General features: G+C 48.9%; 1 protein-coding gene across 3 annotated transcripts; it reads left to right on the top strand.

Moving 5' to 3' along the window:
* The first annotated feature begins 203 nt into the window (after positions 1–203).
* Positions 204–26,168, top strand: Mki67 (marker of proliferation Ki-67). 3 transcript variants are annotated; one of them, XM_045142078.1, is made up of 14 exons: positions 204–337; positions 3,227–3,305; positions 3,398–3,513; positions 6,044–6,110; positions 8,390–8,435; positions 9,437–10,447; positions 11,878–12,050; positions 13,303–13,627; positions 13,716–13,834; positions 13,935–14,106; positions 15,612–15,770; positions 17,352–22,453; positions 23,863–24,306; positions 25,831–26,168. In XM_045142078.1, the coding sequence occupies exons 1-14, from the start codon at positions 246–248 to the stop codon at positions 25,885–25,887; spliced, it is 7,962 nt and encodes a 2,653-aa protein (XP_044998013.1). In that variant the 5' UTR covers positions 204–245; the 3' UTR covers positions 25,888–26,168. The 3 variants fall into 3 exon arrangements, with proteins under 3 accessions (XP_044998013.1, XP_044998014.1, XP_044998015.1); XM_045142079.1 differs by having other exon boundaries at positions 13,309–13,627; XM_045142080.1 differs by lacking the exon at positions 9,437–10,447 and having other exon boundaries at positions 205–337.

The raw sequence follows: 26,168 nt of genomic DNA on the forward strand, positions 1-26,168 counted from the left end.
CTCCGGCCCCGCCCACGCTCGCTTCGCGCTTCCCATTGGTCCCCCGCCGCGCCACCCCGTCCAATCGCAGCACTTAGCGCCACAATTTGAACCGACGTTTTCGTTTGAATCGGGCGGGCGGGCCGGAGGGAGCGCGGGGAGGACGCGGGGCGCGCGGGCCGCGGCTCGGTCTGCACGGCCCGTTTCCCGGCGGGAGCGTCTGGAGTCGGCGCGGGCGGCCTTCCGCGTCGCAGGGGGCGGCGGACATGAGGCCCGCGGGTCGCCTGGTCACCATCCGGAGGAGCGGCGACGACGGCGCGCACTTCCCGCTGAGCCTGCGCTCCTGCCTGTTGGGAAGGTGGGTGACGCCGGGCGCGGCCGCCGCTCGCTCTGCGGGGACGTGACTAACAGTAGCATGTCACGATAATACCGGGAGCGGGCGCCTCGCCGGGTGCTTGGGCCTGGGGCTCCCGGGGCGCCCGCCTGCCCCGACCGCTGCTCCAACACTGACGCGAACAGTAGCGGGGGAGGCGCGGCGGCCTGGGCCCGGCCCTTCCCGCGAGCGGAGACAGCCGCCCGGCCCGCGCTCGCCGTCCGCCCGCCCCGGCCGCCCCTGCAGTGGCCGCCGCGCTCTGGGAAAGCTGCTCTCTCGCTGGCAAGCACCGCGCTGCGATTCCTTTTTGGGGCTTTTCTTTTTCTCCTGCTAGACTGGCCGCCGACCGGCCCGGCAGTTTCGTTGGGAAGGACGGTCTTCGGGGCCCGGCTCTTGCCTGCGGGTAAGCGCGGGCCGGGCCGGGACCATGGCCTCGGGTCAGCCCGTGGTGCTGGTTCTCCCAGGAGGACCGCTCCACCTTGCTCCTGGGTGCCGTCTCTCCGTGCCGCCTTCGCAGGGCGTGGAGGGAGGCAAGCTGCCGGGTCTGACAGCAGGCCAGGCCCAGGGATTCTCTGGCCCAAGCGCCTGCCGTGGGCAGAAATCAGCAGGCATCTATGGTGAAACCCACGTCTAATCTTCAAAGTCCTAGTCCCTGGGGCGTTTTAAGACCTAAAACCCAAGTTTTCTTGAGATTAAGGACGATGCCACTTCCCATAGCTTCCTTTCGCTTTGTAAGAATAAACATCCCATTCTCAAAGTTATTATACGATAGCACTTAGGCACACTTACTCTAAATTTATTCTTATTTGAAAAAGAGAGAGAGAATATGGGTGTGTCAGGGCCTCCAGCTGCTGCAAATAACTAGACGCATGTATCTCACCTTGTGCATCTGGCTTAGGTGGGTCCTGGGAAATGAACCTGGGTCCTTTGGCTTTGCAGGCAAACGCCTTAACCGCTGAGCCACCTCTCTGGCCTTTATAATTTTTTGTTGTTATTTTGTTCTGTCAAATGTTTTATTACATGTAGACATCTGTAGTACTGTAAAACATGCATAATCTGTAGATTTAAAAAGAAGTAAGCCACATTGTCCACACTGTGACTGTCAGTCTTGGCATACATGATGGACATTAATGAAGTGTCATGGGAGTAATATGCTTCCTGAAAAGCTTCTGAAATTTGGAGTAGGGTGTTAAGCAAAACTGTTCACACTTAATGACTAGAATTTTACTGAAGATGCATAGTATTTTATCATTTTGTTTTGGTGTTTCGATGTAAGGTCCCACTGTAATTCAGGCTGTGTAGTCTCAGGGTGGCCTGGAGCTCTCCGCGATCCTCCCACCTCTGCCTCCCAAGTGCTGGGATTAAAGATGTGTGCCACCACGCCCAGGATATTTTATAAGATTACAACAAAAATAACTTGTAGAAGATTCTTATTTCTCCAACCTTATTTGTTCATGCCATTTCCAGAAATTTTAATTAAAAAAACATGCATTTTGGAAGTTTGTATATTTGACTAATTAAAATTTATTTCTGTTTTGGTTGTTGAGGTATATTAAATTTGAAGATAATATCTCCATCTTCATCACTGTAATTTCTGCCTCCTTGTCTGTTTTTCAGCAGCCTCAACTGCATTTTCAGAGTCTCCCTCTTTTGAATCTTTGTGTTTTTTACTTTAGCCATAATGAATCCCTTTTCAAAGTCTGTGACTTTCCCACAGCCTGAGGAGGCTGTTGTTTTCCTGGTGGTCCACGCACACACTTCATCCGGGCTGTGCTGGGGGAGGATGATGACACAGCTTTTATAATTTTGAGACCAGTTCGTGTTTGGTCATGTGACATGTGTAGGAAGAAGAGACATGCTTAGGCTTCAGAGGTTCATATGAAAAACAGGAAATTGTATAGTATACGCAGACTTTCACAGTTATACTCAAGCTACTGCTGAACTCTTCTGGTTGTAATTTGAAGATGGGTTTAGGAATTTGGTTTTCTGTGCATTGTCAAGATGCTGGCTTCCTAGAAAGACAGGTTGCCTAGAGATAATCTTTCTCGTTGCCTGCAGGTTCAGTGTATGTGCATGCAGTTTTAGGAAACTTGAATCTGTCAAGATGGTGTAATTTAGAAACAGCTGTCAAGAGCTCACGTATAATATTTACTCTGTGGGTCACACAACCCTAACTGAATGCAACATGGGTATGAATATCATCTGTGTGTGAAAAAACTGAGGCAAAAATTGGGGCTAACAGGAAATGTGAGCATGATTAGAGCCTTAAACACTCATAACATTGCAAACTTATATAAACTAAAAATGTCTGGAATTGATATGAAGAGCTCCTTTATCTGTGTCTTGCAAACATAACAATGTACTTCACTGTTTTCTACTAGAACTATTAAAATATATACATATATGTGTGTGTGTGTGTGTTCATATATATATATATATATATATATATATATATATATATATATATATATATATGTTATATGAGAGAGAATGGGCAGGCCAGGGCCTCTAGGCACTGCAAATGAGCTCCAGACACATGTACCAACTAGTGACTTATGTAGCTATTGGGGAATTGAGCATGGGTCTTTAGGCTTTGCAGGCAAGTACCTTAACTGCTGAGCCATCTTTCCAGCCCTACTTTAATTATTTTTAAGCACTGTAGGTTTTAATGTCCTTTTATAGCTTCTTAGGCTATACTTGTGAACATTGCAGAAGGTCAGGCCCTTTATACTGCCCATTTTTTTTTTCTGTCAGTCCTCATATTTGCAGTTCTAGCATATTTGTCCCATTCGGTTTTATTTTGACAAGTTGGTTTTTTTTTAAGAAGTTGTAACATTCCACCCCAAACAAACTTCTTTTTTGAAATCTCTTAAGGAGTATCGAATGTGACATTCGCATCCAGCTCCCGGTCGTGTCCAAGCAGCACTGCAAGATTGAAGTCGAAGACCAGGGGGTGAGTGGGGCTCGGAAGTCTGTTCTAAAAGTGTGGCAGTGCGATTTTGGCCAGTCATGAGTGACATGTCTTCCCCTCCTCTCCATTTGTAGGTGATATTATATAATTTCAGTTCTACAAATCCAACACAAGTGAATGGATCTGCTATTTGCGAACCTGTGCGGCTTAAACATGGAGATGTCATAACGATTATCGACCGTTCTTTCAGGTAGGCAGACATAACTGGGTCATGGTAAATGGCGGGCTCTGATTAACCGGGAACTGGTGTCACCATCAGCTGTCATCCTTTGGTGCTGAGGAATGTCAGAAGGGCGTAAGACTTTCGTTTTCAACACAGCTTATCTACCTAAGTGTAGGGATCTAGCAGTGACACAAGGGGCCAGATATGATGTGGTCCCAGCACGGGAGGGTGCACAGTGCTCTGGTTCAGATAGGTTATTTTCTTTCAAGTGTGATAAAACTGTACATTTTTTAAAGCAAAATACGCTTGCAGATCAATCTATAGAACAGTGACCAGACCAATTTATAATCCAGATACTGTGTGATGACTACCTGCTTTGGGCTGAATGGTGCTCTTCCCAAATTCACACTTCACATTCCTAACCCTTGGTATCTTAGGATGTCTAGTTGAAACAGCTGAGGCCATTAGGGTGACCTTAATCCATGACTGTTGTCATTATAAGAGGAGGTTAGGACACCGGAAGCACCCAGGGGGAAGGTGATGAGAAAGGCAGGAAGAAGGCTGCCAGTAGCCTGCCCAGGAGGCGCTCACAGAAGACAGCCCTGCAGACACCTGTCAAGACCCTCTGTCTGGTGCTCAATTATGGCAGTCCTAGCCAACCGATACCCCTCCCACGTCACCAGGGAAGTTTCCAGAAGTTTCTTTCATACTGCCTCTCATCACTGCTTCTTTGTTCGTAGTTGGCTGTAAGATCCAAATGTACTTGGAGTTTTACTACCTGAGCATGGATTACTAGACACTAAACTCCATAACATATGTGCTTTGCCTGACTGATGTGCTCATGTGTGGGAGAGTCATAGCATGTTGGGTTTCTTTGCAGCTTGTCCCTTTTCACAGTATAAGCATTTCAATTAAAAATGCATACATGCACAGCAGTATAGAAGATCATACACAGTTTGTTCAGTCATGGTGTATATTTGAGTGATTTCCAGTTGAAATGTATTGAGGCTTTCATTTTGGTCAGATGGTACACGTTAATTTACTGTGTATTTGAAAGCAGTAGATTTTGCTATTACTAGATCTTCTGATTTACTTGCATGGGTGCACCAGGATCTTGTGCCTCTACAAATGAAGGCCTGCCACACTTTATGTGGGTGCTGGAGAATTGAACCCCAGCAGGCAGGCTTTAGGCAAGCAAGCGCCTTTTACCACGGAGCCATCTCCCCAGGTCCCACCTCTGTTTTGAAGCCATACTCTGACCTATAATTAGGCCCTCCTGGGTATAATTTTAAATTATTCATAGAATTCTTTGTCTTTAGAATTCCTTGCATATAGCTGTCATTTAGAAATGGTTTTTATGGGCTGGGGAGATAGCTCAGTTAGTAAGGTGCTTACCTGGGAAGCATGAGCACCTGAATTTAATCCCTAGAAACCATGTGGCAGCACACACCTGTAATGTCATTGCTGGGTAGGTGGAGACAGGTGGGTTCCTGGGGCTCACTGGTCAACCAGTCTAGTATAATTAGTGACCTCCATGCCAATGAGAGACCCTGTCTCAAAACATGTGGTTGTCATTCTTGAGGAATTACAGCTAAGGTTGGCCTCTGGACTATGTAGGTACACACACACCACATTTAACCAAAATATGCTTTATTATGAGTCATGTGTGCTGCCTTACTGTCCCTTTGGAAGATAACTGACGTTTTTGATTGGTTCTTGCACAGTGTAATTTTCACCACACCCTTAACTTAGCTGTGCACGGTTCTCTTGGGTCTTGCTGTCAAGCCACTTGATCATTATAAGATATCTCTATGAACAACTTTACAAGGTACTTTTGGCCAGGTGTGGTGGTGCATGCCTTTAATCCCTGCACTCAGGCAGCAGAGGTAGGATCACTGTGAGTTCAAGGCTAGCCTGGGACTACAGAGTGAGTTCCAGGTCAGCCTGAGCTAAGTGTGACCCTACTTTGAGCAAAATAACAAGCAAAAAAGGCATTTTTATGGACTGTAGACTCCTAGGTGGGAAGTATTTGATGAGGGATAAAGTCATACCACTTCTCCAAAAGGAAATGTTATTCAAATGGACATTAGTTGAGGTGATGAAAGTCAATAAAGAGAGGAAAAATTTGATACTCCTAAGAGACCTGGCTCAGCACCCTGAGAACTCTGAGGAATGGGTCCAGACACTGGGCTGCTATGGGTAGCGTCTAAAGTCCAACCTGGCCACTTCACTGAGTAGCATTTTCACTGTGGTCAAGAAAGGATGCCGCCACCCTGTGACCACTGAGTCTGACCACAGTTGTGCAGCCTTCCTGAGCTACTCTGGACAGAGGGTGCGAGGCTGGAGGTGCCTCGTTCTCAGGTTGCGCTTTGTGGTAGTTACCCCTTCATGTGCGATCCTAGCGTGCAGACGTTTTCTAACTAAGCTCCTTTCTAGTGTGAGGTAGTGCTCTGCACCAAGCCCGCGGTTTGCTCCGTGGCGTGGCTAGAGCCCTTTGCGGGAAAGGCAGTTAGCAGTCGGGCACACACCCTGACTCTGTATTGCTCCTGCGCTGCAGGTATGAAGATGAAGGTCCCCAGAATGGGAGAAAGTCACCTGGACTCACAGGAAAGAGACGTGAACAGGTGAGGGGAAGTATCAGGTTTGTCTTTGATTCTGTTTTTCATCCAGGAAATCATCTATGTGTTTTTGTTTTTTAAGGAAGAAAATTTCTTTTGGCTCCTGTTGAGGGTGCACTTGGTCATGGCGGGGAAGGGAAGGCATGGGGGTGGGAGGGGCCGCTCACTGTCTGCAGCTGGGAAACAGGAGACGCGTGCCGATGCTCGCCGGCTCAGTCTTTCCCCTTTGGCTTCAGTCTGCTCCCCAGTAGTGTTTTCGTTGACAACTGATTTCTCACTTTAAATGTGTGACCAAGGAGGGAGAGAAGTGTAAACAATAGCATGAAACAGTGTTGAAAGGAGAGTTGTGTGAAAGTACTGACCTGGCACTAACTCAGTGTTTGGCCAAAATGTCTGCTAGGGCGTGTTGTGCTCGAGCAGGCCCACAGGACTGAGGTCACAGAAGTAGCTCTGGTAGCAGTTCTACCTGGTCTTCATTTTATCTCCCACAGATGGTGCTCATCCATCTTTGTATCTAAAGTCATCCCATGAAAACTGTTGCGTGCTAAAGATGTTTTCCAATTATTTATTTTTTGTAAGAGAGAAAGGAAGGGGCAGATAGAGAATGGGCAAGCCAGGACCTCTGGCCATTTTAAATGAACTCCAGACACAATGCGCCCCCTTGTGCATCTGGCTTACGTGAGTAATGGGCAACCGAACCTTAGGCTTTTCAGGCAAATGCCTTGACTACTATGTCCTCTCCAGTCCTGTTTTCCAGTTTTGATGGAAGTGAGTTCTGTGTTTCTCATGGAGGGAATCCTATTTGAGAATACCAGAGCAGAACAGGTATTCCAGTAAAAGCACAATTTGGGACAGTTGCTTGGACTTTTACTGGAATTTGGTATCTTTAGGATATGTTCTGAGAGTTTCTAAGCAAGAGAGCCTTTAACTGCCGAGCCATCTCTCCAGCCTGTCCTGTGGATTTCTGTCTTTCCCACCTTTGGTGATGTTAGCTCTTGCTAGCTCCATGGCAGCAGGTGTCCATGTCATGGTCTCTGCCACCTTAAATACTGATGCCCTCGAGGAGCCTGGTGCTCATCAGCTTCTGATGGAAGCTAGGTTTTGAGGTGTCCCACACAGCAGCGAGCAGTCAGCCTGTTAATAGGTGTAAGGTCTGTGGGGTAGGTAAGTGCCTCTCGTTACTCATGAATTGTTTGTCTTGTGACTGGTCTGTGATAAAATGACAATTAAATTTTCACACATAGGAAGTATTATAATAATTGACAGTTCGCTAAACACATGCATGTTAATCTTATTGTTTCATTTTTGTGTTTAGTTGTAAGATTCTTGATATACTTTGGATTGGAAATACAAAACTTGTCTTTCACATAGGAATGTCCTAATATGTCAAGTAATTTGAAGCTAATTAAATGAAGAAGCTAAATTCTTTATCTTTGGTACTAATAGGGTTTTTCTTTCTTTTTTTAAAGATAGACTTTTTTCTCCTTCATAGTACCAGACTTCTCTATTTGCACGGGTGTTATTAGCTCTGCCTCCGGAAATCACCCCATTGAAGGAATATGTGGACCCTATCTCTTGGGGTTCCAGATAGGAGAGTGGTGTCTGATTTTTAGGCTCTGAGGAGGCAGTGCCACTTGGCAAACTGCTTTTAAGAGGTGCCTTAACTTTTTACTCTCGGATGCAAGGCACACCTCTGTCAGCTGCGAGGGCGCAAGTGTGCCTGTGCATCTGTAGCTTGTTTCTGGTGACGTGTAGGAAGTCTGGGTCTCTACAGGCCTGTCCTGAGTTAGCAGGTGCAGGTGATGCTTGGCTTCAGCTTTAGTTCGTTCATGTGCTGCTGGAAGGGTGAGAATAGGGGTTAAAGGGTATGATAGAATCTATGAGGTTTGATTTTAGTCAGTTTAGACCTGCATTTTTTTTTAACATTTATTTATTTATTTGAGAGTGACAGAGAGAGAAAGAGGCAGAGAGAGAGAGAGAGAGAGAGAGAGAGGGAGAACGGGCACACCAGGGCTGCCAGCCACTGCAAAGGAACTGCTAAGCCACCTCTCCAGCCCTACACCTGCATTTTATTTCTGTCATATTTTGCATAATTTTTTAAAGCCAGCTAAGCAGTGTTTTATGTCATAACCACTGACTTCCACATGCCTCGGGCCCATCTCTCAGTCTCTCGGTGTCATATAGATGCAATTTGGCCAAAATGGCTAATGCAGGGAGTGCTTCTTTGTTGTGAGGTCACCCTCAGCAAGCCTCTCCATCACCACTCTCCTCTTGTTAATTCACAGGAGCAGGCGCGGCGGGCCTCAAGATCCAGCTTCTCTGCTGACCCTGGTTGGTATTGGCTGCGTTTTACCCTGGGGATTTTCAGGGTCAGATCACTGTGACCATGGCAGTGGGTGTGTGCATTGAAATTCCTGGTCTCTCCAAACTAGATACTTGTGCCATTTTAACATGGCAAGCCCAGGCATGGGCCCCTTTGTGATGGTGGCTTTATGCCCAAGCCAGAGCCAAAGTGCACATAAACTGCTGTTGCAGTCCAGTTCGCATTGCTGGTAGAAATCACCCAACCAAGAGCAGCTTCTGGGAAAAAGAGATTTATTTTGGCTTACAGGCTCGAGGGGAAGCTCCACGATGGCAGGGGAAAACGATGGCATGAGCAGAAGGTGGACATCACCCCTTGGCCAACATAAGATGGACCACAACAACAGGAGGGTGTGCCAAACACTGGCATGGGGAAACTGGCTGTAAAGCCCATAAGCCCACCCCCAACGATATACTCCCTCTAGGAGGCATTAATTCCCAAATATCCATCAGCTGGGAACCTAGCATTCAGAACACCTAGGTTTATGGGGGACACCTGAATCAAACCACCACAATTGCTGTTTTAGTTTTCTATTTAATTCTGTTGATTGATAGCATAATTATCTTGTACTGGCTATTGGAAGCTATTGCAATTGATTTCTTGATAGAAATAGCAGTGCCGTGGACTCAGAAGTAGTGGGCAGGGGAGGTGGCTCAGCAGTTAACGGCACGTGTTGGCAGAGCTTGTGGACTCTGGGTTTAATTTCCCGGCCACCCACATAACCTGCTCACGAGAAATGGTGTAAGTGTCCCAGTGTCTGTTTGCAGCAGCGAGAGGCCCTGGCATGCCCACATACACAAACATACCTAACATACATGCTTAAAAAGACATATGTGTTAGGCATTGAGTAATTTGTGGACTAAATGAAAAGCTAGTTTGCAAGGTGATTTGAAACAAGGTATTGAATACCATAAACACTAATCGGAGAAAATGCTGAACTTCTGTTTTTGCTTTATGATGTCCTGCCAAGATGCAAAAGGTTCTGATCCCAAAGCCCAGTCAAATGTCTCTGAAGGAAATGCTTCAAGGAAATCTCTCGTGCATGTCGGGAGACTCAACGACAGTTCTACCTGGGATGGCTTGGAGGACAGTGAGGGACATGTGGGACACAATGACAGAAATGCAAGAGAGTCCACTACTGGGGTTCTTAAGGAAAAGTCTAGGGTTGCTGTGAACTGTTACAGAGAACGAAAGTCCTGTCCTCCTGTGCGGAGCCTTGACGAAGGCAAGAAAAGTGAGTCTCCCTTTAAGAAGCTTTATCAGTCATTGAAGGATGAACTGGTTACCAAATCACAAAAGGGAGAAGTTGACATAAAGTCACAAAACCAAAGTGTTCTACCATATCGTAGAAAGTCAGTGCCACCACCTGATTGTGCCAGAGTAAAAGAAAAGGAGACGCAGCTCTTGCTGTCACGCAAGCCTAGACCAAAGTCTGGTGGAAGTGCCCCTGTGAAGGCTGCCGCTTCGCCTGAGCTAGAAGCCGTCCAGGCTGAGGACCCGGGTGGTGGTGTGCCGTCTGCTCAGCCTTCCGAAGAGGCTCTGAGTGCCAGTCCTCTCAATGAGAGGGCTGAAGTGAAGACGCCTGTGTGGGGTTCGCAGCCACTGAGGGATGATGTCCTTCACGTGACTCACAGCAGAGAGTCTGCAAGACTGGATGAAAGTGAAGGTACTGGGGTGCCTCACGAGATACTCACTCCTAAGAAGCTTGTAACTAGAAACCTGACACCCCGGAAAGCTGAAGATGCCAAACCAGAAAATACCTCCTCCAGAAAGAGGAGGAGGACTTCTGCCAAGGTGGAAGGGTCTCCTGCTGAGATTCAAACCCAGGCCCTCTCAGCTCGGCGTCTTGCCCAGTGCGACACGACGGAAAAGGACGCCCTTACCAACCCTGAGAAACTGGGCGCCGCGACAGCGGCGCAGACGTGCTCTGGGTTACCTGGCCTTATTTCAGTTGATGTCAGCAACTTTGGAGATTCTGTTCGTAAGTTACTTAACTGTGACTGTCTTTTCCCTGAAAGATGAAAGCTCGCCCACATAGGTGTGAGTTAGTGCGCCTGTGTTGAGTCGGGACTGATGAGCTTGGTAGTAGAGCCCGCTAAGTGCCTAGATACAGTACAAGGCATGCTTTGTCTGAGAGGAGGTACTGAAGACTTGGTCATAACAAGGATAATAGGAGAGATTTAGCTACCTGATTAGGGAACCACATCCTGGGGCTGCCTAAGGAGCCAGTGAGACCCAAAAGCATGATTCTCCTTTCCGTCATCACCACATGAAAAGGAGAAGAATCGTAATGGCCTTTGTGTGGGTCCGATTCTCAATTATAATCACTGTATCCTGTAAACCACTGGCAGTCTCCTGAGGATCTCGCAGCGTGGGTAGTTCTCAGGTACTTACACTCTGATCCCAGTCTTCCACAGCACTTTGTTACAGACACTCTCCTGGACCCAGAACCTTCATGTGAGCAAAGTTGTGTTTCCTAGGCATTGCCATGTTGAACGATCAGTGCAGAGTAGGACTGTCCATGAGAAGTGTTTTATAAGCAGGAGCTGACAACTCATGGCCACACAGGAGCTGTGAGCTGGTCTTTATGGTGGGGAGCTCCGGCATTGCTCTGCACACCACACTTCAGGGCTGGCTTATATCCAGCTACAGCAGCCTTTGTTGGGGTGTGCGTATCAAAGAGTGAGAGTTGTATCCACCAGCCAGTGCTCAGTGAGTGTTGTAGTGGGACAACTCGCTTGAACAAGGGGTTGCTGTTGACTGGTGTGTTGGGAAGTTGGGTGATGGGGTCTGGGTGCCCTGACCCAGCAGCTTAACTTTGCATTTTTCCATAGCACATGCATTTTGTTCACTAGGCAAGGCTTGGTCTGGCCCAGGTACCTGTGCCTTGAATGTTTCCTCAGGCTCAAGTTCTTTCTCTTTCTGTCTGCTTGAAAATGCCATGGCTATTGCAGGCAGGTGGCTTTCTCAAGTCATGTCCCATGCACCTTGGAATGTTTGAAGGACACCCTCAGCACTGGCCAGTGCTGACATCAGGGTCTCTGGTTTCTCCCGAGATCTTTCAGGAAGTCCTGAGGCTGTTCTGGCTTGGTGGGTGTTTTGAATGAAGGTGACATGTTTCTGTACAACTCCCCCTGCCCAAATATTTATTTTTAGAGTGGGAAGGAGAATGGGCTCGCCAGGGCCTCCAGCTGCTGCAGATGAACTCTAGATGCATGTGTCACCTTATGCACCTGGCTGATATGGGTACTGGGCAATTAAACTTGGGTCCTTAAGCTTTGCAGGCAAGTGACTAAGTGCTAAGCCATCTCCAGTCCTTAATGGGTTACTTTTTAAATGTGAATTTGATGTCGGTCTTAGGTCCTGTCCTGGGCTTCTCATGGCTGCCTGTGTTTGTATTTCTTACTTTAGACAAGATTGAGGGAGTGTCTTTGAAGAGAAGACGTGTGTCCTTTGGTGGTTGTCTGCAACCTGAATTATTTGATGAAAACTTGCCCCCTAACACACCACTCAAAAGAGGAGAAACACCGACCAAGAGGAGGTCACTTGTCACTCACACTCCTGTCCTAAAGAAAACCATCAAGGTAAGATGGATTGTCAGTATTTTCTTTGTGTCTTGAGGCACACAGATGGTACTTGTTCCCTCTGAAACCAGAGGGAGAGTGACTATTAAGATCTTAATTTTTCTGATAAGTTTTAAAAACAACAACTTCCGGCCCACTTGTTTTGTGTCAGACGATAAATATCTGAGCTCCTTCGGCCATGGTTCTAAGGTGGCTACTGGGGGGGCGGGGGCGCTGTGGTACAAAAGACCCCGACACATCCAGAAGGCACATAGCCACCTAGTCACACTGAAAATGACCAGGTAAAAATCTGAAGACAGCGCCCATGCAGGCACAAGGCTCCTTTCATTTTCTGTGAGGACTATGAGGCCAGCGAAGCGGAAACCATGAGTAGGCATGGCTGCAGTCAGCTCCCTGGACTTTTAGCTGTTTATCACTGTGGCCTCCCTGTGTTTAGACCCTGGGAGGTTGGCCGCATAGCTCGCTATCCTAAAAGGGCCTGGGCTGCTGCTTTTTGTCTAGTCCTTCCCGCTTTGATCTGCCTTATAGACGCGACCTCGGGCCTGGAGCCCACAGCTGGCATTTGCTGGACTGAGATCAGAGCGTGCCTTGATGAGAAGTTATTTCCCCATGAAGGAACCTCAATTCAGACTTCACTGCTGCTTGCTTCCTTTTCTCTTAAAGTAGTGGGACAGAGGGCCTCTTCCTTACCCGTCCGGAGCTTTGAAATTCAAACTGCTGGCGTTCTTTATTGACAAGGGCTGTTTTTGTTTGTTTTGTTTTTCGAGGCAGGGTGTCCCTCTAGCCCAGGCTGACGTGGAATTAACTATGTAATCTCAGGGTGGCCTTGAACTCACGGCGATCCTCCTATATCTGCCTCCCCAGTGCTGGGATTAAAAGCGTGCGCCACCACATCCGGCTCAAGTGACAAAGATTTTAAAAGTTCTTTTTATTTGGTGTGTGCACATGCAAGTGCCACAGCACATAGGTCATGGGACAGGCTTGAGGTGTCGGCTTTTCCACTTTGTGGGAGATGTGATTGGGGACAAGCGCCAGTGTAGCTAGCCTGTAGCATTAGGTCTCCTGGCTGTGCCTCCGTTGTTGTAGGACTTTGGGGTGTATGAGCCACCATGTCCAGCTTCATGTGGCTGCTGAGGAATTAGACTCAGGCTGGCAATCTTTGCAAGCAAGTACCATTGACACTGAGCCATCTCCTCAGCCCCCACTGATGCATCCTGAGTCCAGTTTCTTATGGGCACCTCTCTCTGGTCAGGAACAGCCTCTGTCGTCAGGGAAAAAAGAGGCTCCTGGAATCTGTTTGAAAGTCACGGATCAGGAAACGTGTGTGGGAACCTCAGTCTCCAGTCCTGGAGTGACCCCATCAAGGATGACACATGACCAGAGACGCAGGTCAGGTAGGGCCTCCCTGGCCTCTGGTGATAGCAAACCCCCACTTCAGATGGACTTTGCTAAGAGAGCAGCAAGGAAGAGCAGCATGTGGCCCTCGCGGAGACTGTCCGTCAGCCGGAGTCAGCATGACATCCTACAGATGATATGCTCCAAACGAAGGAGTGGTGCTTCTGAAGCCAACCTGATCGGTGAGTGCCAGCTGGCAAGGGTGCGCAGGGCTTGGCTTTCTCGCAGAACCTGGGTGCTGAAAAATCTCACCATCTTTCCCCCTGACAGTTGCAAAGTCCTGGGCAGATGTTGTGAAGCTCGGCACAAAACAAACACAAACGAAAGTTGTAAAGCATGGTCCTCAGCGGCAGATGAGCAAGAGACAAAGACGGCCTAGCACACCCAAGGTATGGGCTCGGGGCTCTACTTGTCTCCTGCCCAGTTATTACTGGAAATTGCCTTAAGTGTGTATTGATCCTGTGCCGTTTTGTCTACCTTTTCCTACAGAAGCCCACAAGCAGTGTTCACAATCAGTTTAGCACAGGCCATGCAAACTCTCCCTGTACCATTGTAATAGGGAAAGCTCAGATTGAAAAAGTAAACGTGCCTGCTCGACCATACAGAATGCTGAACAACTTTGTGTTGAACCAGAAGCTGGACTTCAGTGAAGATCTGTCAGGTCAGTAATCTGACCCTGGTAGTCATTGCCCTTTCCCACCGTGCTTGACTTTGTGGAGGTTGGTGTCTTGCTGTTGCTAGTGTTATTACAGAAGAAATGTAAAGTTAGCTTTCTGGGGTGATAGTCAAAAGAAGATAAATTTGGGAGTACCGGGCAGGACCTTGTCGGTTGGCAGGATCATGTATCCTGTAAGAAGTGGGGATGGAACCCCCAGTGTGTCCCTGCTCCTGAGAACGGTGTCGTACAGAGTCCGGCAGCCTGAGGGCGACGGGCTCTTTGCCCAGCAGTTACACAGGTGGCGTGTCTCAGATGGACCAGTTGCTTGAAGTAGATCTTCAAGACTTATTTTTCTTCTAGGTAGTTGTACTGCTTCTTCAGGGAAAGCCACTTCAGAAGTTCTAAGCCGTTAGTAAATGAGCAAATGTTTCGTAGTGATAGTGTCTTCTCGTGCCTGAAATGGGGAAGCAGATGCTGGTGTCCCATTATGCAGGATGCCCCATGTTTTCCACTGTGTGGTATGGGGGAGGTCAGATTTGAAATGAGTAGGTTGAATCCTGGCTGGCGAGACTGCTGTTGCATGCCTCAAGAAAATGTTTGCAAAGTTGCCTCTGAAGTAATTGTATTTGGATGAATTTATCTTTATAAAACAAAAGGGATGCATATAAGTTATGAATGTATGGTGTATTTTATAATATTTTCAATATGAACGATATTTGTAAAATAAATAACATTAGCACTTGTCCTAAGTATTCCTTCTTAGACCCTTTCTTAGAGTCACAAATTCTCACCCCTTGGTGTGAGCAGCTTCCATTTAAAGTCATCAACAGGAAGTTAGCCCTGGCTGTACCATGGAAGGCCTGCAGAGCTTAGGCTTTTTGAGCAGCCTTGCTGGCATGGTCACCTCAGGCAGGTTTCCCAGATACAGGTGCTGAGTGCCTGGGGAGTTGTTCCCATCCAATGGTGCCAGCCAGTCAAGAACACGGGCACACACGAGCTTCTCCGGGGCTAGGTCTTCTGCATAGGGTTCTTCTGGGCTTGTTTCAGGACTGCTGTTAGGGTGTAAAGTAGTGTGGTGGTGTTATCTAGATGACGTATGTATGGGGAGCACTCTGTCATTTTCTAAAAGTGGGAACTGTTACTTATGACCAGGTCTGAAGAACCCAAGACTAAGAAGACAGGACAAGGCCCTCTGGTCCTGGGTACCAAGAGGGCACGTCCTGGAGGGAGGTGCCCATGCCCAGCTGCTGTCCTTCTGCCAGGGCTTGTATTTGAGGACTAGTTTGGAAGACCACAGATATTTGGCCAATGAGAAAGGGATGGAAAAGGGAGCTGTGCACCCTTGGCTTCTCATTGTCCTTTAAAACAAATGTGAGCAACATTATTAGTGAAATCACCCTTTTTGTGAGACATTGCAAGCAGACTTTCTTCTTGTCATTAGTATTTCCTGTGGGAGAAACGGGATAAGCTGATAGTGTGTCAGCTTTTGTACTGTTTTCCTCTCCCAGGGCTGACAGAAATGTTCAAGACTCCAGCAAAGGAGAAACAGCAGCAGAGAAGGAGCCGGGGCTCCACCCTTCTCTCCAACTCAGAAAATCTGCTGGGAAGACATTGTCAAGGAACTAATTTAGGAGAAAAGCCTCTGCCTGTCGCCTCAGACGTTTTGGGTGGGTTTGATTTGTTATTTTTCTGCACTGCGCTGTTGTGCTATTGAGGGGGACTGGCGGGTGGTCTCAGTTCTTCGTAGTCAGTGCTGTGCTATTTTCTGTGAGGTTAAAGCAGAGATTCCTATTTGCAGTTCACTGTGTAGTCTCAGAGTGGCCTCCAATTCACCGCGATCCTCCTGCTCTGCCTCCCCAATGCTAGGATCAAAGGCACGTGCCACCATGCCTTTTTTTTTTTTTTTGCAAGGGGAGGAAGGAAAGTGAATGAGTGCACATCAGGGTCTCGAGCCACTGCAGATGAACTCCAGATGTGGTATGACTTTGTGCATCTGGCTTTATGTGGGTACTGTGGAACTGAATCCAGGGTGTTAGGCATTGCAGGTGAGTACCCTAACAGCTGGGCTATCTCTCCAGACGACCTTTAGCTTCTTTAAGAGCATGACACTGTAACAAGTAGACTTGTCTATCACTCACAGATTACTCAAATTTGAAATTGCAGATTAGGAGAGAGTGGTAGTGATTTGTTTCTGTCTAGCTTTTCCTTTCTTCTTGTGGATGGAGTAGGTCACTGGATGGTATGAGAAAGGAAACCTGAATTTCTTTGCCCTCTTGGTTGGCACTGGATCTTGTGTTTCTTCCGGAGAGGGAATTGCTTGCTACCCTTCTGGTGCTTGCTGCTGTTAAAAGGAAGGTGTCTTGTGTTGGTGGGCCCAGTGCATACACAGCAGAAGCTGGTCACTTTGTTGGTAAATCAAATAAGAAATAGACATTTCTGGGGCTGGAGAGATGCCTTAGCGGTTAAGCGCTTGCCTCTGAAGCCTAAGGACCCTGGTTTGAGGCTTGATTCCCCAGGGCCCACATTAGGCAGATGCACAAGGGGGCGCACATGTCTGGAGTTCATTTGCAGTGGCTGGAAGCCCTGGCGTGCCCATTTCCTCTTTCTCTTTCTCTCCCTCCTTCTCTCTGTTGCTCTCAAATAAATTAATAAAAATAAACAAGAAAATTTAAAAAAAGAAATAGACATTTCTGGGCTGGAGAGATGGCTTAGCGATTAAGGTTCTTGTCTGTAAAGCCTAAGTCCCGGGTTTGATTCCTCAGGATCCACGTAAGCCAGCTGCACAAGGTGGTACATGCATATCAAGTTCGTTTGTGGTGGCTAGCGGCCCTAGCATTCCCATTCTCTCCCTCCCCCCACCTTTCTTTCTCAAATAAAATATTTAAAAGAAAACAAGAAATAGTCATTTCTAATGTTTTAAGTTAAAAAATGCCTTGCTCAGGTCAGTGTAACATGCCATACCTGGTTCAGAAGACCCTCCATAAATAATGGTTGTGGACTCCAAGCGCCACTTTGTGATGGCTGCTCTGTCTCCCAATGGCGTTAGACTTAAGGATGCGTGGCTAACCAATGGGAAAGACTTGTGCGCCCAAAGAGTAGGCAGGGGTTCTTGCCAAGGTTGATAACAGGTGAACTGTTGGTTCTTGTGCTGTATTTTATGAGGACAAAAAAAAAAAGGAAGAAAACACGAAGTTGACATAGCGTAGTGAAGCTAATACATATATTGTGTGTCCCCTCATTTTTTACAGACGCAAATATGCTCTCCAGTCCTTTGGATGCAGCAAAGGAGACATCTGACCAATATTTTGCAAGCCCTACCTTAAGACGACGGAGCGTGAAGGATGGAAACACAGCAACAACTGCTAGAGGCGTCTGTCCAGTGACTCATCTTGAGATGAGAACTCCTGATTCTGTGGCAGAGCCTCTGAAGACAGTGGCTGCTACAAACAGGTTCAGGAGGTCCAGGCAGCTCAGAGATGCAGAGATGCCATCTGTAGAAAGTAAGAGCGTTGGGACAGAAGAAGACCTTGTTGAGGGATTCACAGGGAGACGCCTACGGAAGACTCCATTGCAAGGACAGGAAGTGAAGGGAGAGGCACCGGACAGTGAACCGTCATTACCAAGATGCAAGGAAAACGTCAAATCAAAAAGTCCAGAAACGATATCTGCTATGAGGAGATCAAGAAATGGGGAGCCAAAAGGTGAATCTACGGATTTATCAGGTAGTCAAGTTGTCCTCAGCATGCTTGGCTGTGCCCAGGAGCCAGCTCACGGGGAGGAAGTCACCAAACCCCCCAGCGAGTCCTCACAGCCAGAGGCAGTGGGCTCCCCAGAGAGCAGAAGGAGACGGCTCGTGGCCCCTCTGTGGAGTAAGGACGTGAAAGAAGATCTCTTTGCGTCAGGGAGGCTCACACAAGCCTCGGAGGAGTCTACGTGCACACGCAAGTCACCAAAAAGTGGCACCCCAGTGTGGAAGGGAACTACAAAGCAGAAAGTGTGCTCAGAGGTAGACACAACTGCGATAAGGCCGAAGCCAAGACCGCTTGAGAAGACCCAGGCTCTAGAAGACCTGGCTGGCCTCAGTGAACTCTTCCAAACACCCAGGCACAATGAGTCCAGGAGTGATGATGAAACCACAGCACCTTGCGGAGCCCCAGAGCCCAGCACGGCCCGGAAGAAAGTGGCTATGGAGGGAGACCTCTCTGCACCGAAGCAGCTCATGCACGTGTCCAGGGGAGACTCGCCTATGCTCAGAGTGCCTGACCATGAGCACGGCAGAAATGAAGCTGTGAAGGAATCTGCAAAGCCAATACGAGACCCGGCCGCAAGTGCCACCAGCAGTAAGAGGCACATTGGGGAAGCTACGAAGGCTGAGTTCCTAGAAGACCTGACTGGCTTCCAAGAGCTCTTCCAGACCCCAGGCTGTGGAAAGGATGCTGGGACTGTTGACAAAACCACAACTATGCCCTGCATATCTCCACAGCAAGGACCAGGCAGAACCCCAAGAAGCACAAAAAGGCTTTCCAAAATAAGCCTTGGGGAGGTGCATGTGGGAGCAGAGCTCTCAGCACTTGGGGAACTAACACTGTCACCCGTGGCACCAGCACAGCAGGGGAGAAGCACCCGGGCACTTTTGGAGACTCCAGAGTGTAAGCCAAAGCCCACAGGAAATTTAACTGGACATAAACGACAGCCACAGACACCTAAGGACTGGACTCAATCTCTAGAAGACCTGACTGGCTTTCAAGAGCTCTTCCAAACACCAGGTGTTGCCAAAGACCAAGTGGCCACTGGTGAAATTATAGAAATGTCTTTGAAATCTCCAGAACCAGTCAGAACCTCAGGAAGCACAACGACACTGCCCAAGATAAGCCTGGGGAAAGCAGGTGTGAAGAAAGAGTTTTCAGCACTCAGGGAGATAACACAGTCAGCCAGCACGGCCACTCCCACAGTTCCCAGACAGGAGGAGAGTGGGCTTAAAGCAAGCATGGAGACTCCAGAGCAGGAACTGGATCCCTCCCCTAGACGTAGGAGACGGCCACACACTCCTAAGAGAAAGTACCAGCTCCTAGAAGACCTGGCTGGTCTCCAAGAGCTCTTCCAAACCCCAGGCTGTGCCAATGACCTGGTGACTGTGCACGAAACCCCAAGAATGTCTTTAAAATCACAACCAGAACCTTCCAGAACCCCAAGAAACACAAAGAGACTGTCTAAGAAAAGTCTTGGGAATGTGGATGTGGGAGAAGAGCTTTCGGCCCCTGGACAATCACAGTCACAAGGGAAAGTCACACATACTCCCATGGAACCAGTGAGCCAGACGAAGGGGACCGAAGCCATCATGCAGACTCCAGAACAGAAACTGGAGCCCACAGGGAATTCATCTGGACCCAAGAGACGGCCACGGCCACCGAAGGAGAAGGCCCAGCCTCTGGAAGACCTGGTGGGCTTCCATGAGCTCTTCCAAACACCTGCCCGAGCCAGCCGTCCAGTGGCTGTTGACAAAACACCAAGATTGTCCTTGAACGCTCTACAACCAGATCCTGTCCAAACCCCAGCAAGTACAAAGAGACTGTCCAAGAAAAGTCTTGGGCATGTGGAGGTGGGAGAAGAACTTTTGGGATATAGGACACCTCCACAAATGTCAGGAAAAACCACACATGCGCGCCAGGGACCAGGTGAGCATGGAGGCCTTGGATCGTCTAAGCAGCCTACAAAGCAGAAACTGGACCCAGCAGCCGGGGCACCTGGCAGCAAGAGGCAGCGATGGACACCTGAGGAACAGACACAGGCCCTAGAGGACCTGACTGGCTTGCAAGAGCTCTTCCAAACCCCAGCCCGTGCCCAGGACCCAGCAACTATTGATGAAACTACACAGTTGACCTACAGATGTCCTCGAACAGAGCCAGTCATAGCCCCAAGAAGCACAGAGAAACTGCCGCGGCCCAGTTTTGGGAAAGTGAGTGTGGAAGGTGAAGTCCCAGCGTTCAGGAGACAAGGGCAGTCACCAGGCAAAGTCAGGCCCACGCCCACAGGACCGGTCCAGGAGCAAGGGGCAGAAGGCATTGCTGTCTCTCCAGAACAGAAACGAGAGCCCACAGAAAATGTAACCAGACATGAGAGACTGTCACGAACACCTAAGGAAAAGTCCCAACCTCTAGAAGACATCACTGGCTTCCAAGAGCTCTTCCAAACACCAGGCCATGCCAGTGACCCAGCGACTGTTGACCCAACACCAAAGAAGGCTCCACAGTCAGAACCTGTGAGAACCTTGCCACACACAAAGAGACTGTCTAAGGCAAGTCTGGGGAATGTGGAAGCACCAGTGAGGCTGCCTGCGCAGAATAAGCCGCTGCGTGCATCAGAGGAGATCACGCTCACACCCAGGCTTCCAGAAGGTGATGGCAGAGGAAGCACGGATCCGAAGGAGCCCACACCTCCGACGCTGGACCCAGCAGTCCGTGGAACTGGCAGCAAGAAGCAGCGAGGGGCACGCAAGGAAAAGGCCCAACCCGCGGAAGACCTGGCTGGCTTCCAGGAACTTTTCCACACACCCCGCCATGGCGAGGAGTCAGTGACAGCTGACAAGACCATGGAGATGCCTGTAATCCCCAAGAGGCAACCCAGGACAAGTTTGCGGAAAGTTCATGAAACGAAAGAACCATCAGACTTCGAGGTGCTCCCACCACCATCAGGAAAAGCCACAGGCACATCCAGGGTGCCGGGTGAGCACAGAGGCCTTGGATCGTCTAAGCAGCCTACAAAGCGGAAACTGGACCCAGCAGCCGGGGCACCTGGCAGCAAGAGGCTGCGACGGGCACCTGAGGAACAGACACAGGCCCTAGAGGACCTGACTGGCTTGCAAGAGCTCTTCCAAACCCCAGCCCGTGCCCAGGACCCAGCGACTATGGCTGGGACCTCAGAGGTCCGTGAAGCTCCAGAAGCAGTGGAGACGTCCACCTGGAGTCGCAGGGCCCGGCTCAGGACAGTGGACGTGGGAGGAGAGTGCCCCGTGCGCACGGAGCGGTCAGGAACATCACGGGAAGCTAGGAGCAGGCGCAGAGAGCAGAAAGAGGAGCCGGCAGCAAGTGTGACTGGCAGGAGGAGGCCACCGAGAGCACTGGAGAAGGTCCAGCCCCCAGGACAGCAGGCTAGCCCCAAGGAGCTACCCCAAACACCAGACCTCCATGAGGAGTCAGCAAGTCATGAGAAAACCACAGAAAGGCCTTACAAATATCTGCAGCCAGAACAAAGGGACAGCCCGGCTGCCTCGAAGAGGCCACTCAGGATGAGAGTCTGTAAGGTGGACATGAAGGAAGAGCCCGCAGCACAGAGAAAACCGTCAGGCAGGGACACCAGGAACGCGCACAGAGAGCCCACAGGCAATGGTCCGAGTGACCCGGAGCCTAAGCAGTCTACAAAGCGGAAACTGGACCCAGCAGCAAGCGCACCTGGCCGCAAGCGGCTGCGACGGGCACTCAAGGAAGAGAGGCAGCTCCCAGAAGACCTGGCTGGTTCCAGTGGACCAATCCATACCCCTGGTCACACTGAAGAGTCACTGAACGATGATAAACCCATTCCGGTGGCTCATAACTCTTCACGGCCAGAAAAGGTGGGCAGCCCAACTGCCTCACCACGCCCCAGGACGAGACGTGCCAAAGCAGATGTGCAAGAAGAGCCTGGGGCAGCGAGGAAGACGGTGAGAGCGTCAAGGCGAACCGTGCGCTCCCGCCAGGGCCCCGAGGCTGGTGATCAAGGCATCCAAGCCCCGAAGGAAGCAGCAAAGCTCACACTGGACACGGGGGCAAGTGTGACGGGTGGCAGAAGGCGGCTAAGAACACCTAAGAAAGCGGCTCAGCCTCCGGAAGTCCCGGCCGCCTCCAGAGAAGTCATCCAGATATCAGGTCACACTGAGCTATTAAATAATGATTCTCAGAGCCTCAACACTCCAGAGCAAATGCCTGACCGAGTGAGGCCCCTGAGAGCCAGGAGAAGAGTCCTGAGGGCTCCTAAAGGGAGCCCCGTGGAAGTCCCAGTGGACTCCAGAGCCCCCTCAGCATCTCACAGCAACACTTCCCAGACCGTCACAAGGACATCTGCTAGAGATGGACGTGTCTCCAGAACCAGGGGCCTGCGCTCTGTGGCCCCAGTGCAGGAAACAGCAGATGAGAAGCCCATCTGTAGGACCCAGAGGACTGCTCCCAGTGAGAGACACCTGTCCCCAGAGCCCCCGAAGATGAAACAGCTGAGAATCGTGACGAGAAGAATTGAGCTTGCGGAGGAGCTGATCAGCAACAGCTTGAAAAGTAAAGGAAGGAAACCCAAGGAAGAAGAGGTGGTCATTCCAGATCAGGTGATGTAACGTAACCTTATCTGTAGTGGTGTGGCCCAACTGTCTGGTAGTTTGTGCATAGCTTGGCCTTAGCAGTGGGTTCCCTTTTCCACAAGGTTCCCATTCACCACCATAAGCAGTGAAAAGGGTCCCTTGGGGATTTCCACAGGCATAGACTAGCGCTGGGAAAGAACTAGCAGAGTGATGGTTGCCAGAGTTCCTCCAAGCCTCTCACGGAGTCCATCCATCTTCAGTTTGAAAAATTCATTAGGGCAGCAGTGTCTTCATAAGTGTTTTAGTTTTACTCTTTTAAATTTAACTTTTAAAAATATTTTATTACTTATTGGAGGAAGAGAGAGAATGGGTGCACCAGAGCCTCTAGCCAGCTACTACAAACTACAGACAGACGCATCCACCAGCCACCTGGTGCATCAGGTTTACATGGGTTCTGGGGAGTTGAACCTGGGTCCTTAGGCTTTGCAGTCAATCACCTTAACTGCTAAGCCATCTCTCCAGCTCCTCACCCCTTTTTATTTTTCAAGGTCTTGCTGTAGCCCAGGCTGACCTGGAATTTGTCCCAGACTGGCCTCAAACTCACAGCAATCCCCCTACCTCAGCCTCTCACATCCTGGGATTAAGGGCATGTGCCACCACACCTGGTTTCAGCCCTATTTTTGATTTTTAAGTGTGTGTGTGTGTGTGTGTGTGTGTAGGTATGTACCACAGTATTTTACCAAGGCTGCATGTGGAGGTCAGAGGACAACTTGGAGGTGTCTGTGCTCCACTTTCTGTGAGACAGGACTTCTTGCCACAGCAAATGAAATGCCAGATTGCAGACAGAATATTTGATTAGCTGGCCTGACCTGTGGCTTCTGGCTTGGCCTCCTATTGCTGTAGACACACTGGGATCACAGATGCATGCACTACTGTATATCTGGCTCTGTGGGAACTTGAGCCCAAGCCTGCAGACTTTGCAAGCAAGGACCTTGAATCTCTGAGCCATCTCCTCAGCCTGTGACAGTATTTTGCCGTGGATACCATCAATAAGACTCACATGTTTTGAGAAGTAGCTGTTGGGGCAGCCACGTTACCATGGCACCCAGAACTCAGGAAATGCAGGCCCTTTTTTCCTTAGGGATCATGAGAAGACTGGGCTTCCTTGACTGCCTATGTGATGAGCATCCTTCAGGGCTGTGAACTGTACTGCTTAGAGTGGCTGTTAGGATTGTCCTTTCTGGATAATTTTATTAGTAGAGATGATTGCTTCTCCTTGGGAACAAAGTGTAAGGTGTTCCTTTTAATATCTTAGATGATTAATGCTTTAGAAAATGAACAGAAATTTATGTAATTTTCCCCTTTGTATTTGATTGTTTTCTTCCCTGATAATTTTGAGATGTGTTTTAGTTATTTTGGGCATCTCATTTCTTTAGAAAATATCCCTACGCTCCAGACGCCAAAATACAACCAACACAGAGCAGCAAAAAGCTGAGGTTGTCGTATCAGCAGAGAAGACTGAGTTAAAGAGAAACAGGAAGAAGCCCACGAAGCCCCCCCAGGAGACGGAGTTACAAAACGCAGGCGAGGAGGCCAAGACATCCACATCAAGGGGGAACGTCAGAGGGAGGCGAATTTGCCTGAGATCTGGGGGTCAGAGGGAGGTCTCCCAGCCACCAGCAGTGGAGGAGAAAGCACCTAAAAAAAGTGTAGTGATCCCAGGGAAGAGTCAGAACGAGAAAGGAGTCACCAGAGATACAGATGGAAGGTCTTTGAGGTCTCGAAAGACTGGAGTCCAGCCCAGAGGACGCACTTTGGACAGTGAGCCTGAGCCGAGATTCACCCGAGCTGCCAGGAAAGGTGCCGAAAACCCAAAGAAGGTGAGTAACTTCCGCTTTACCTCTTAGGAAGGCATGTGTGGGTATATCTGCCCAACGTTGTGAAAGCAGATGAAGAGCATTATGTACTACAACATGGTGCCAGCTTGCAGCTCTCCTAGTGGAAGAGGCATCAGGCTAAGCTGAGTCTTCCTTATGTCGCTTGGAACTTCCTGTGGTGAACTCACCCTGTTAAAGTCTTACTGGGTCTCCATTTTCTCACTGCTGCTGACGCAGTTTATAATAAGATCGGAGCTGATGTCTTCACTCTCTGCAGTCAGCAGCGCCGGCCCTGTCTAGGTCTCCAAGGACTTCTTCAGAAGGTCAGAGCTGTCTTCAAGACAAGTAGAGCTCAGCAGGAAGTATGTGCTTTTTCCCTCCCCCACTGAGCAGTACCTGGGCTAATGAGCTGTAAGTAGCTAGCACATTATCAGTAATTTGCATCATCCCTCTTGCCACGATAAAAATGTTAGTATTCGAGGGAATGTGGTGGGCCAGTGTGAAGGATGCCGTCCATGGACAGATAACTTTGTGTGAGTAGTATACAGTTGCTCTTTATTTTATTTTTTTAGTTTTTTGAGGTAAGGGTCTCATGGAATTCATTCTGTAGTCGAAGGCTGACCTCAAACTCACAGCAAACGTCCTACCTCGGCTTCCTGAGTGCTGGGATTAAAGGTGTGCACCACCATACTCAGCTTAAGCCTTAGACTCCTATTTCCTCTTCTTAGTATTCACGACAACTTCCTGAAGCTCCCCTGAAGTGTACCCTGTGACCCCTGGCTTTTTCTGGTCTGCCCTGGTTAGGCCTTATGTGCATCAGGACCATAGATGCCAGGGTGTTGGGACTCTCACTTAAAAGGGGCAAGGCTGTTTTGTTTCCAGGCAGACGGGCTTTAATCTCCCGGGCGCTCTAGTCATTGCCTTCCTGTAGCTTCACAGCCACAGGTCAGCACCCTGACAGAGTCCTCTGTCTGCGGGGACCTGGTTTGAGGGCACTCTGGAGTGATAATCCAGGCTATCTTTACTTTTTCTGGAATGCTTGCTTTTTTAAATCACTCACCTGCTTGTTCCATGAGACAGACTCTCACTGAACCCCAGAGCTGCCATTTTTCAGTCAACTGGCTGACCAGTGAGCCCCAGAAATTCTCTCTCTGCTCAAATAGGACTGGACTGGGATTGCAGGTGTGTGTGGCCCTGCCGCGCTGTTTATGGTCAGGCCCTGCTAAGCCACCTCTGCAACTCCCAAGTGTGTGCATTCTCACAGAAATTGTCGCATGTATCTGCTTAAAACACATTGGAAACTTGGATATGAAAGAATAAAAAGTTTTGTTTAAAAAAGGAAATAAAACCTTTAGGAAGAAACAACTTCATGGTACGGTAACATATCTTAAACCTAATTTACAACTTCAAAATGGAGTTGGAGTGACAGCTGACCTTCTGAGGTTTTAGCAGTGTATGGCTGGTTACAGTCCCTGTGTTTACAATACTAAAGAGTTCTCTTGTTTATTTATTTTTTTTCTCAAACAGGATAAGGACAGTGAATGCACCAAGAAATTAAGAACAAGAAGTCATCGGGACAGTTAAGGTGTTTAGTATCAGTAATTAAGGGAAATAACAAAAAACTTGGTTCACTGATGAATTCTACTGTTTTTACCATCTGTGTACAAGCATACTTTGTAAATACTGATTTCTGTGTGTAAGGGAGAAAACGTGGAATTTTCTGTGTTGTACTGTCTTCAAAAGCCCACATGGAAGCACTAGGGGCTGTCTGGAATCTGGGGTAGTACCAGTTTAGAAGCTGGGCGGTGGGAAAGGGGCGGCGCTCCCTCCCTACTGTCTAACTATAAAGCCTGGAGTTCAACGCC

The sequence above is a fragment of the Jaculus jaculus genome, chromosome 1, assembly GCF_020740685.1.
Source record: "Jaculus jaculus isolate mJacJac1 chromosome 1, mJacJac1.mat.Y.cur, whole genome shotgun sequence".
NCBI lineage: Eukaryota > Metazoa > Chordata > Mammalia > Rodentia > Dipodidae > Jaculus > Jaculus jaculus.

Coding starts and splice junctions, on each gene's coding strand:
- Mki67 (XM_045142078.1), top strand. CDS start 246: ATGAGGCCCGCGGGTCGCCTGGTCACCATCCGGAGGAGCGGCGACGAC. Junction 6,111..8,389: donor CAGGAAAGAGACGTGAACAG/GTGAGGGGAAGT, acceptor GTTAATTCACAG/GAGCAGGCGCGGCGGGCCTC. Junction 15,771..17,351: donor TGTCGCCTCAGACGTTTTGG/GTGGGTTTGATT, acceptor CATTTTTTACAG/ACGCAAATATGCTCTCCAGT.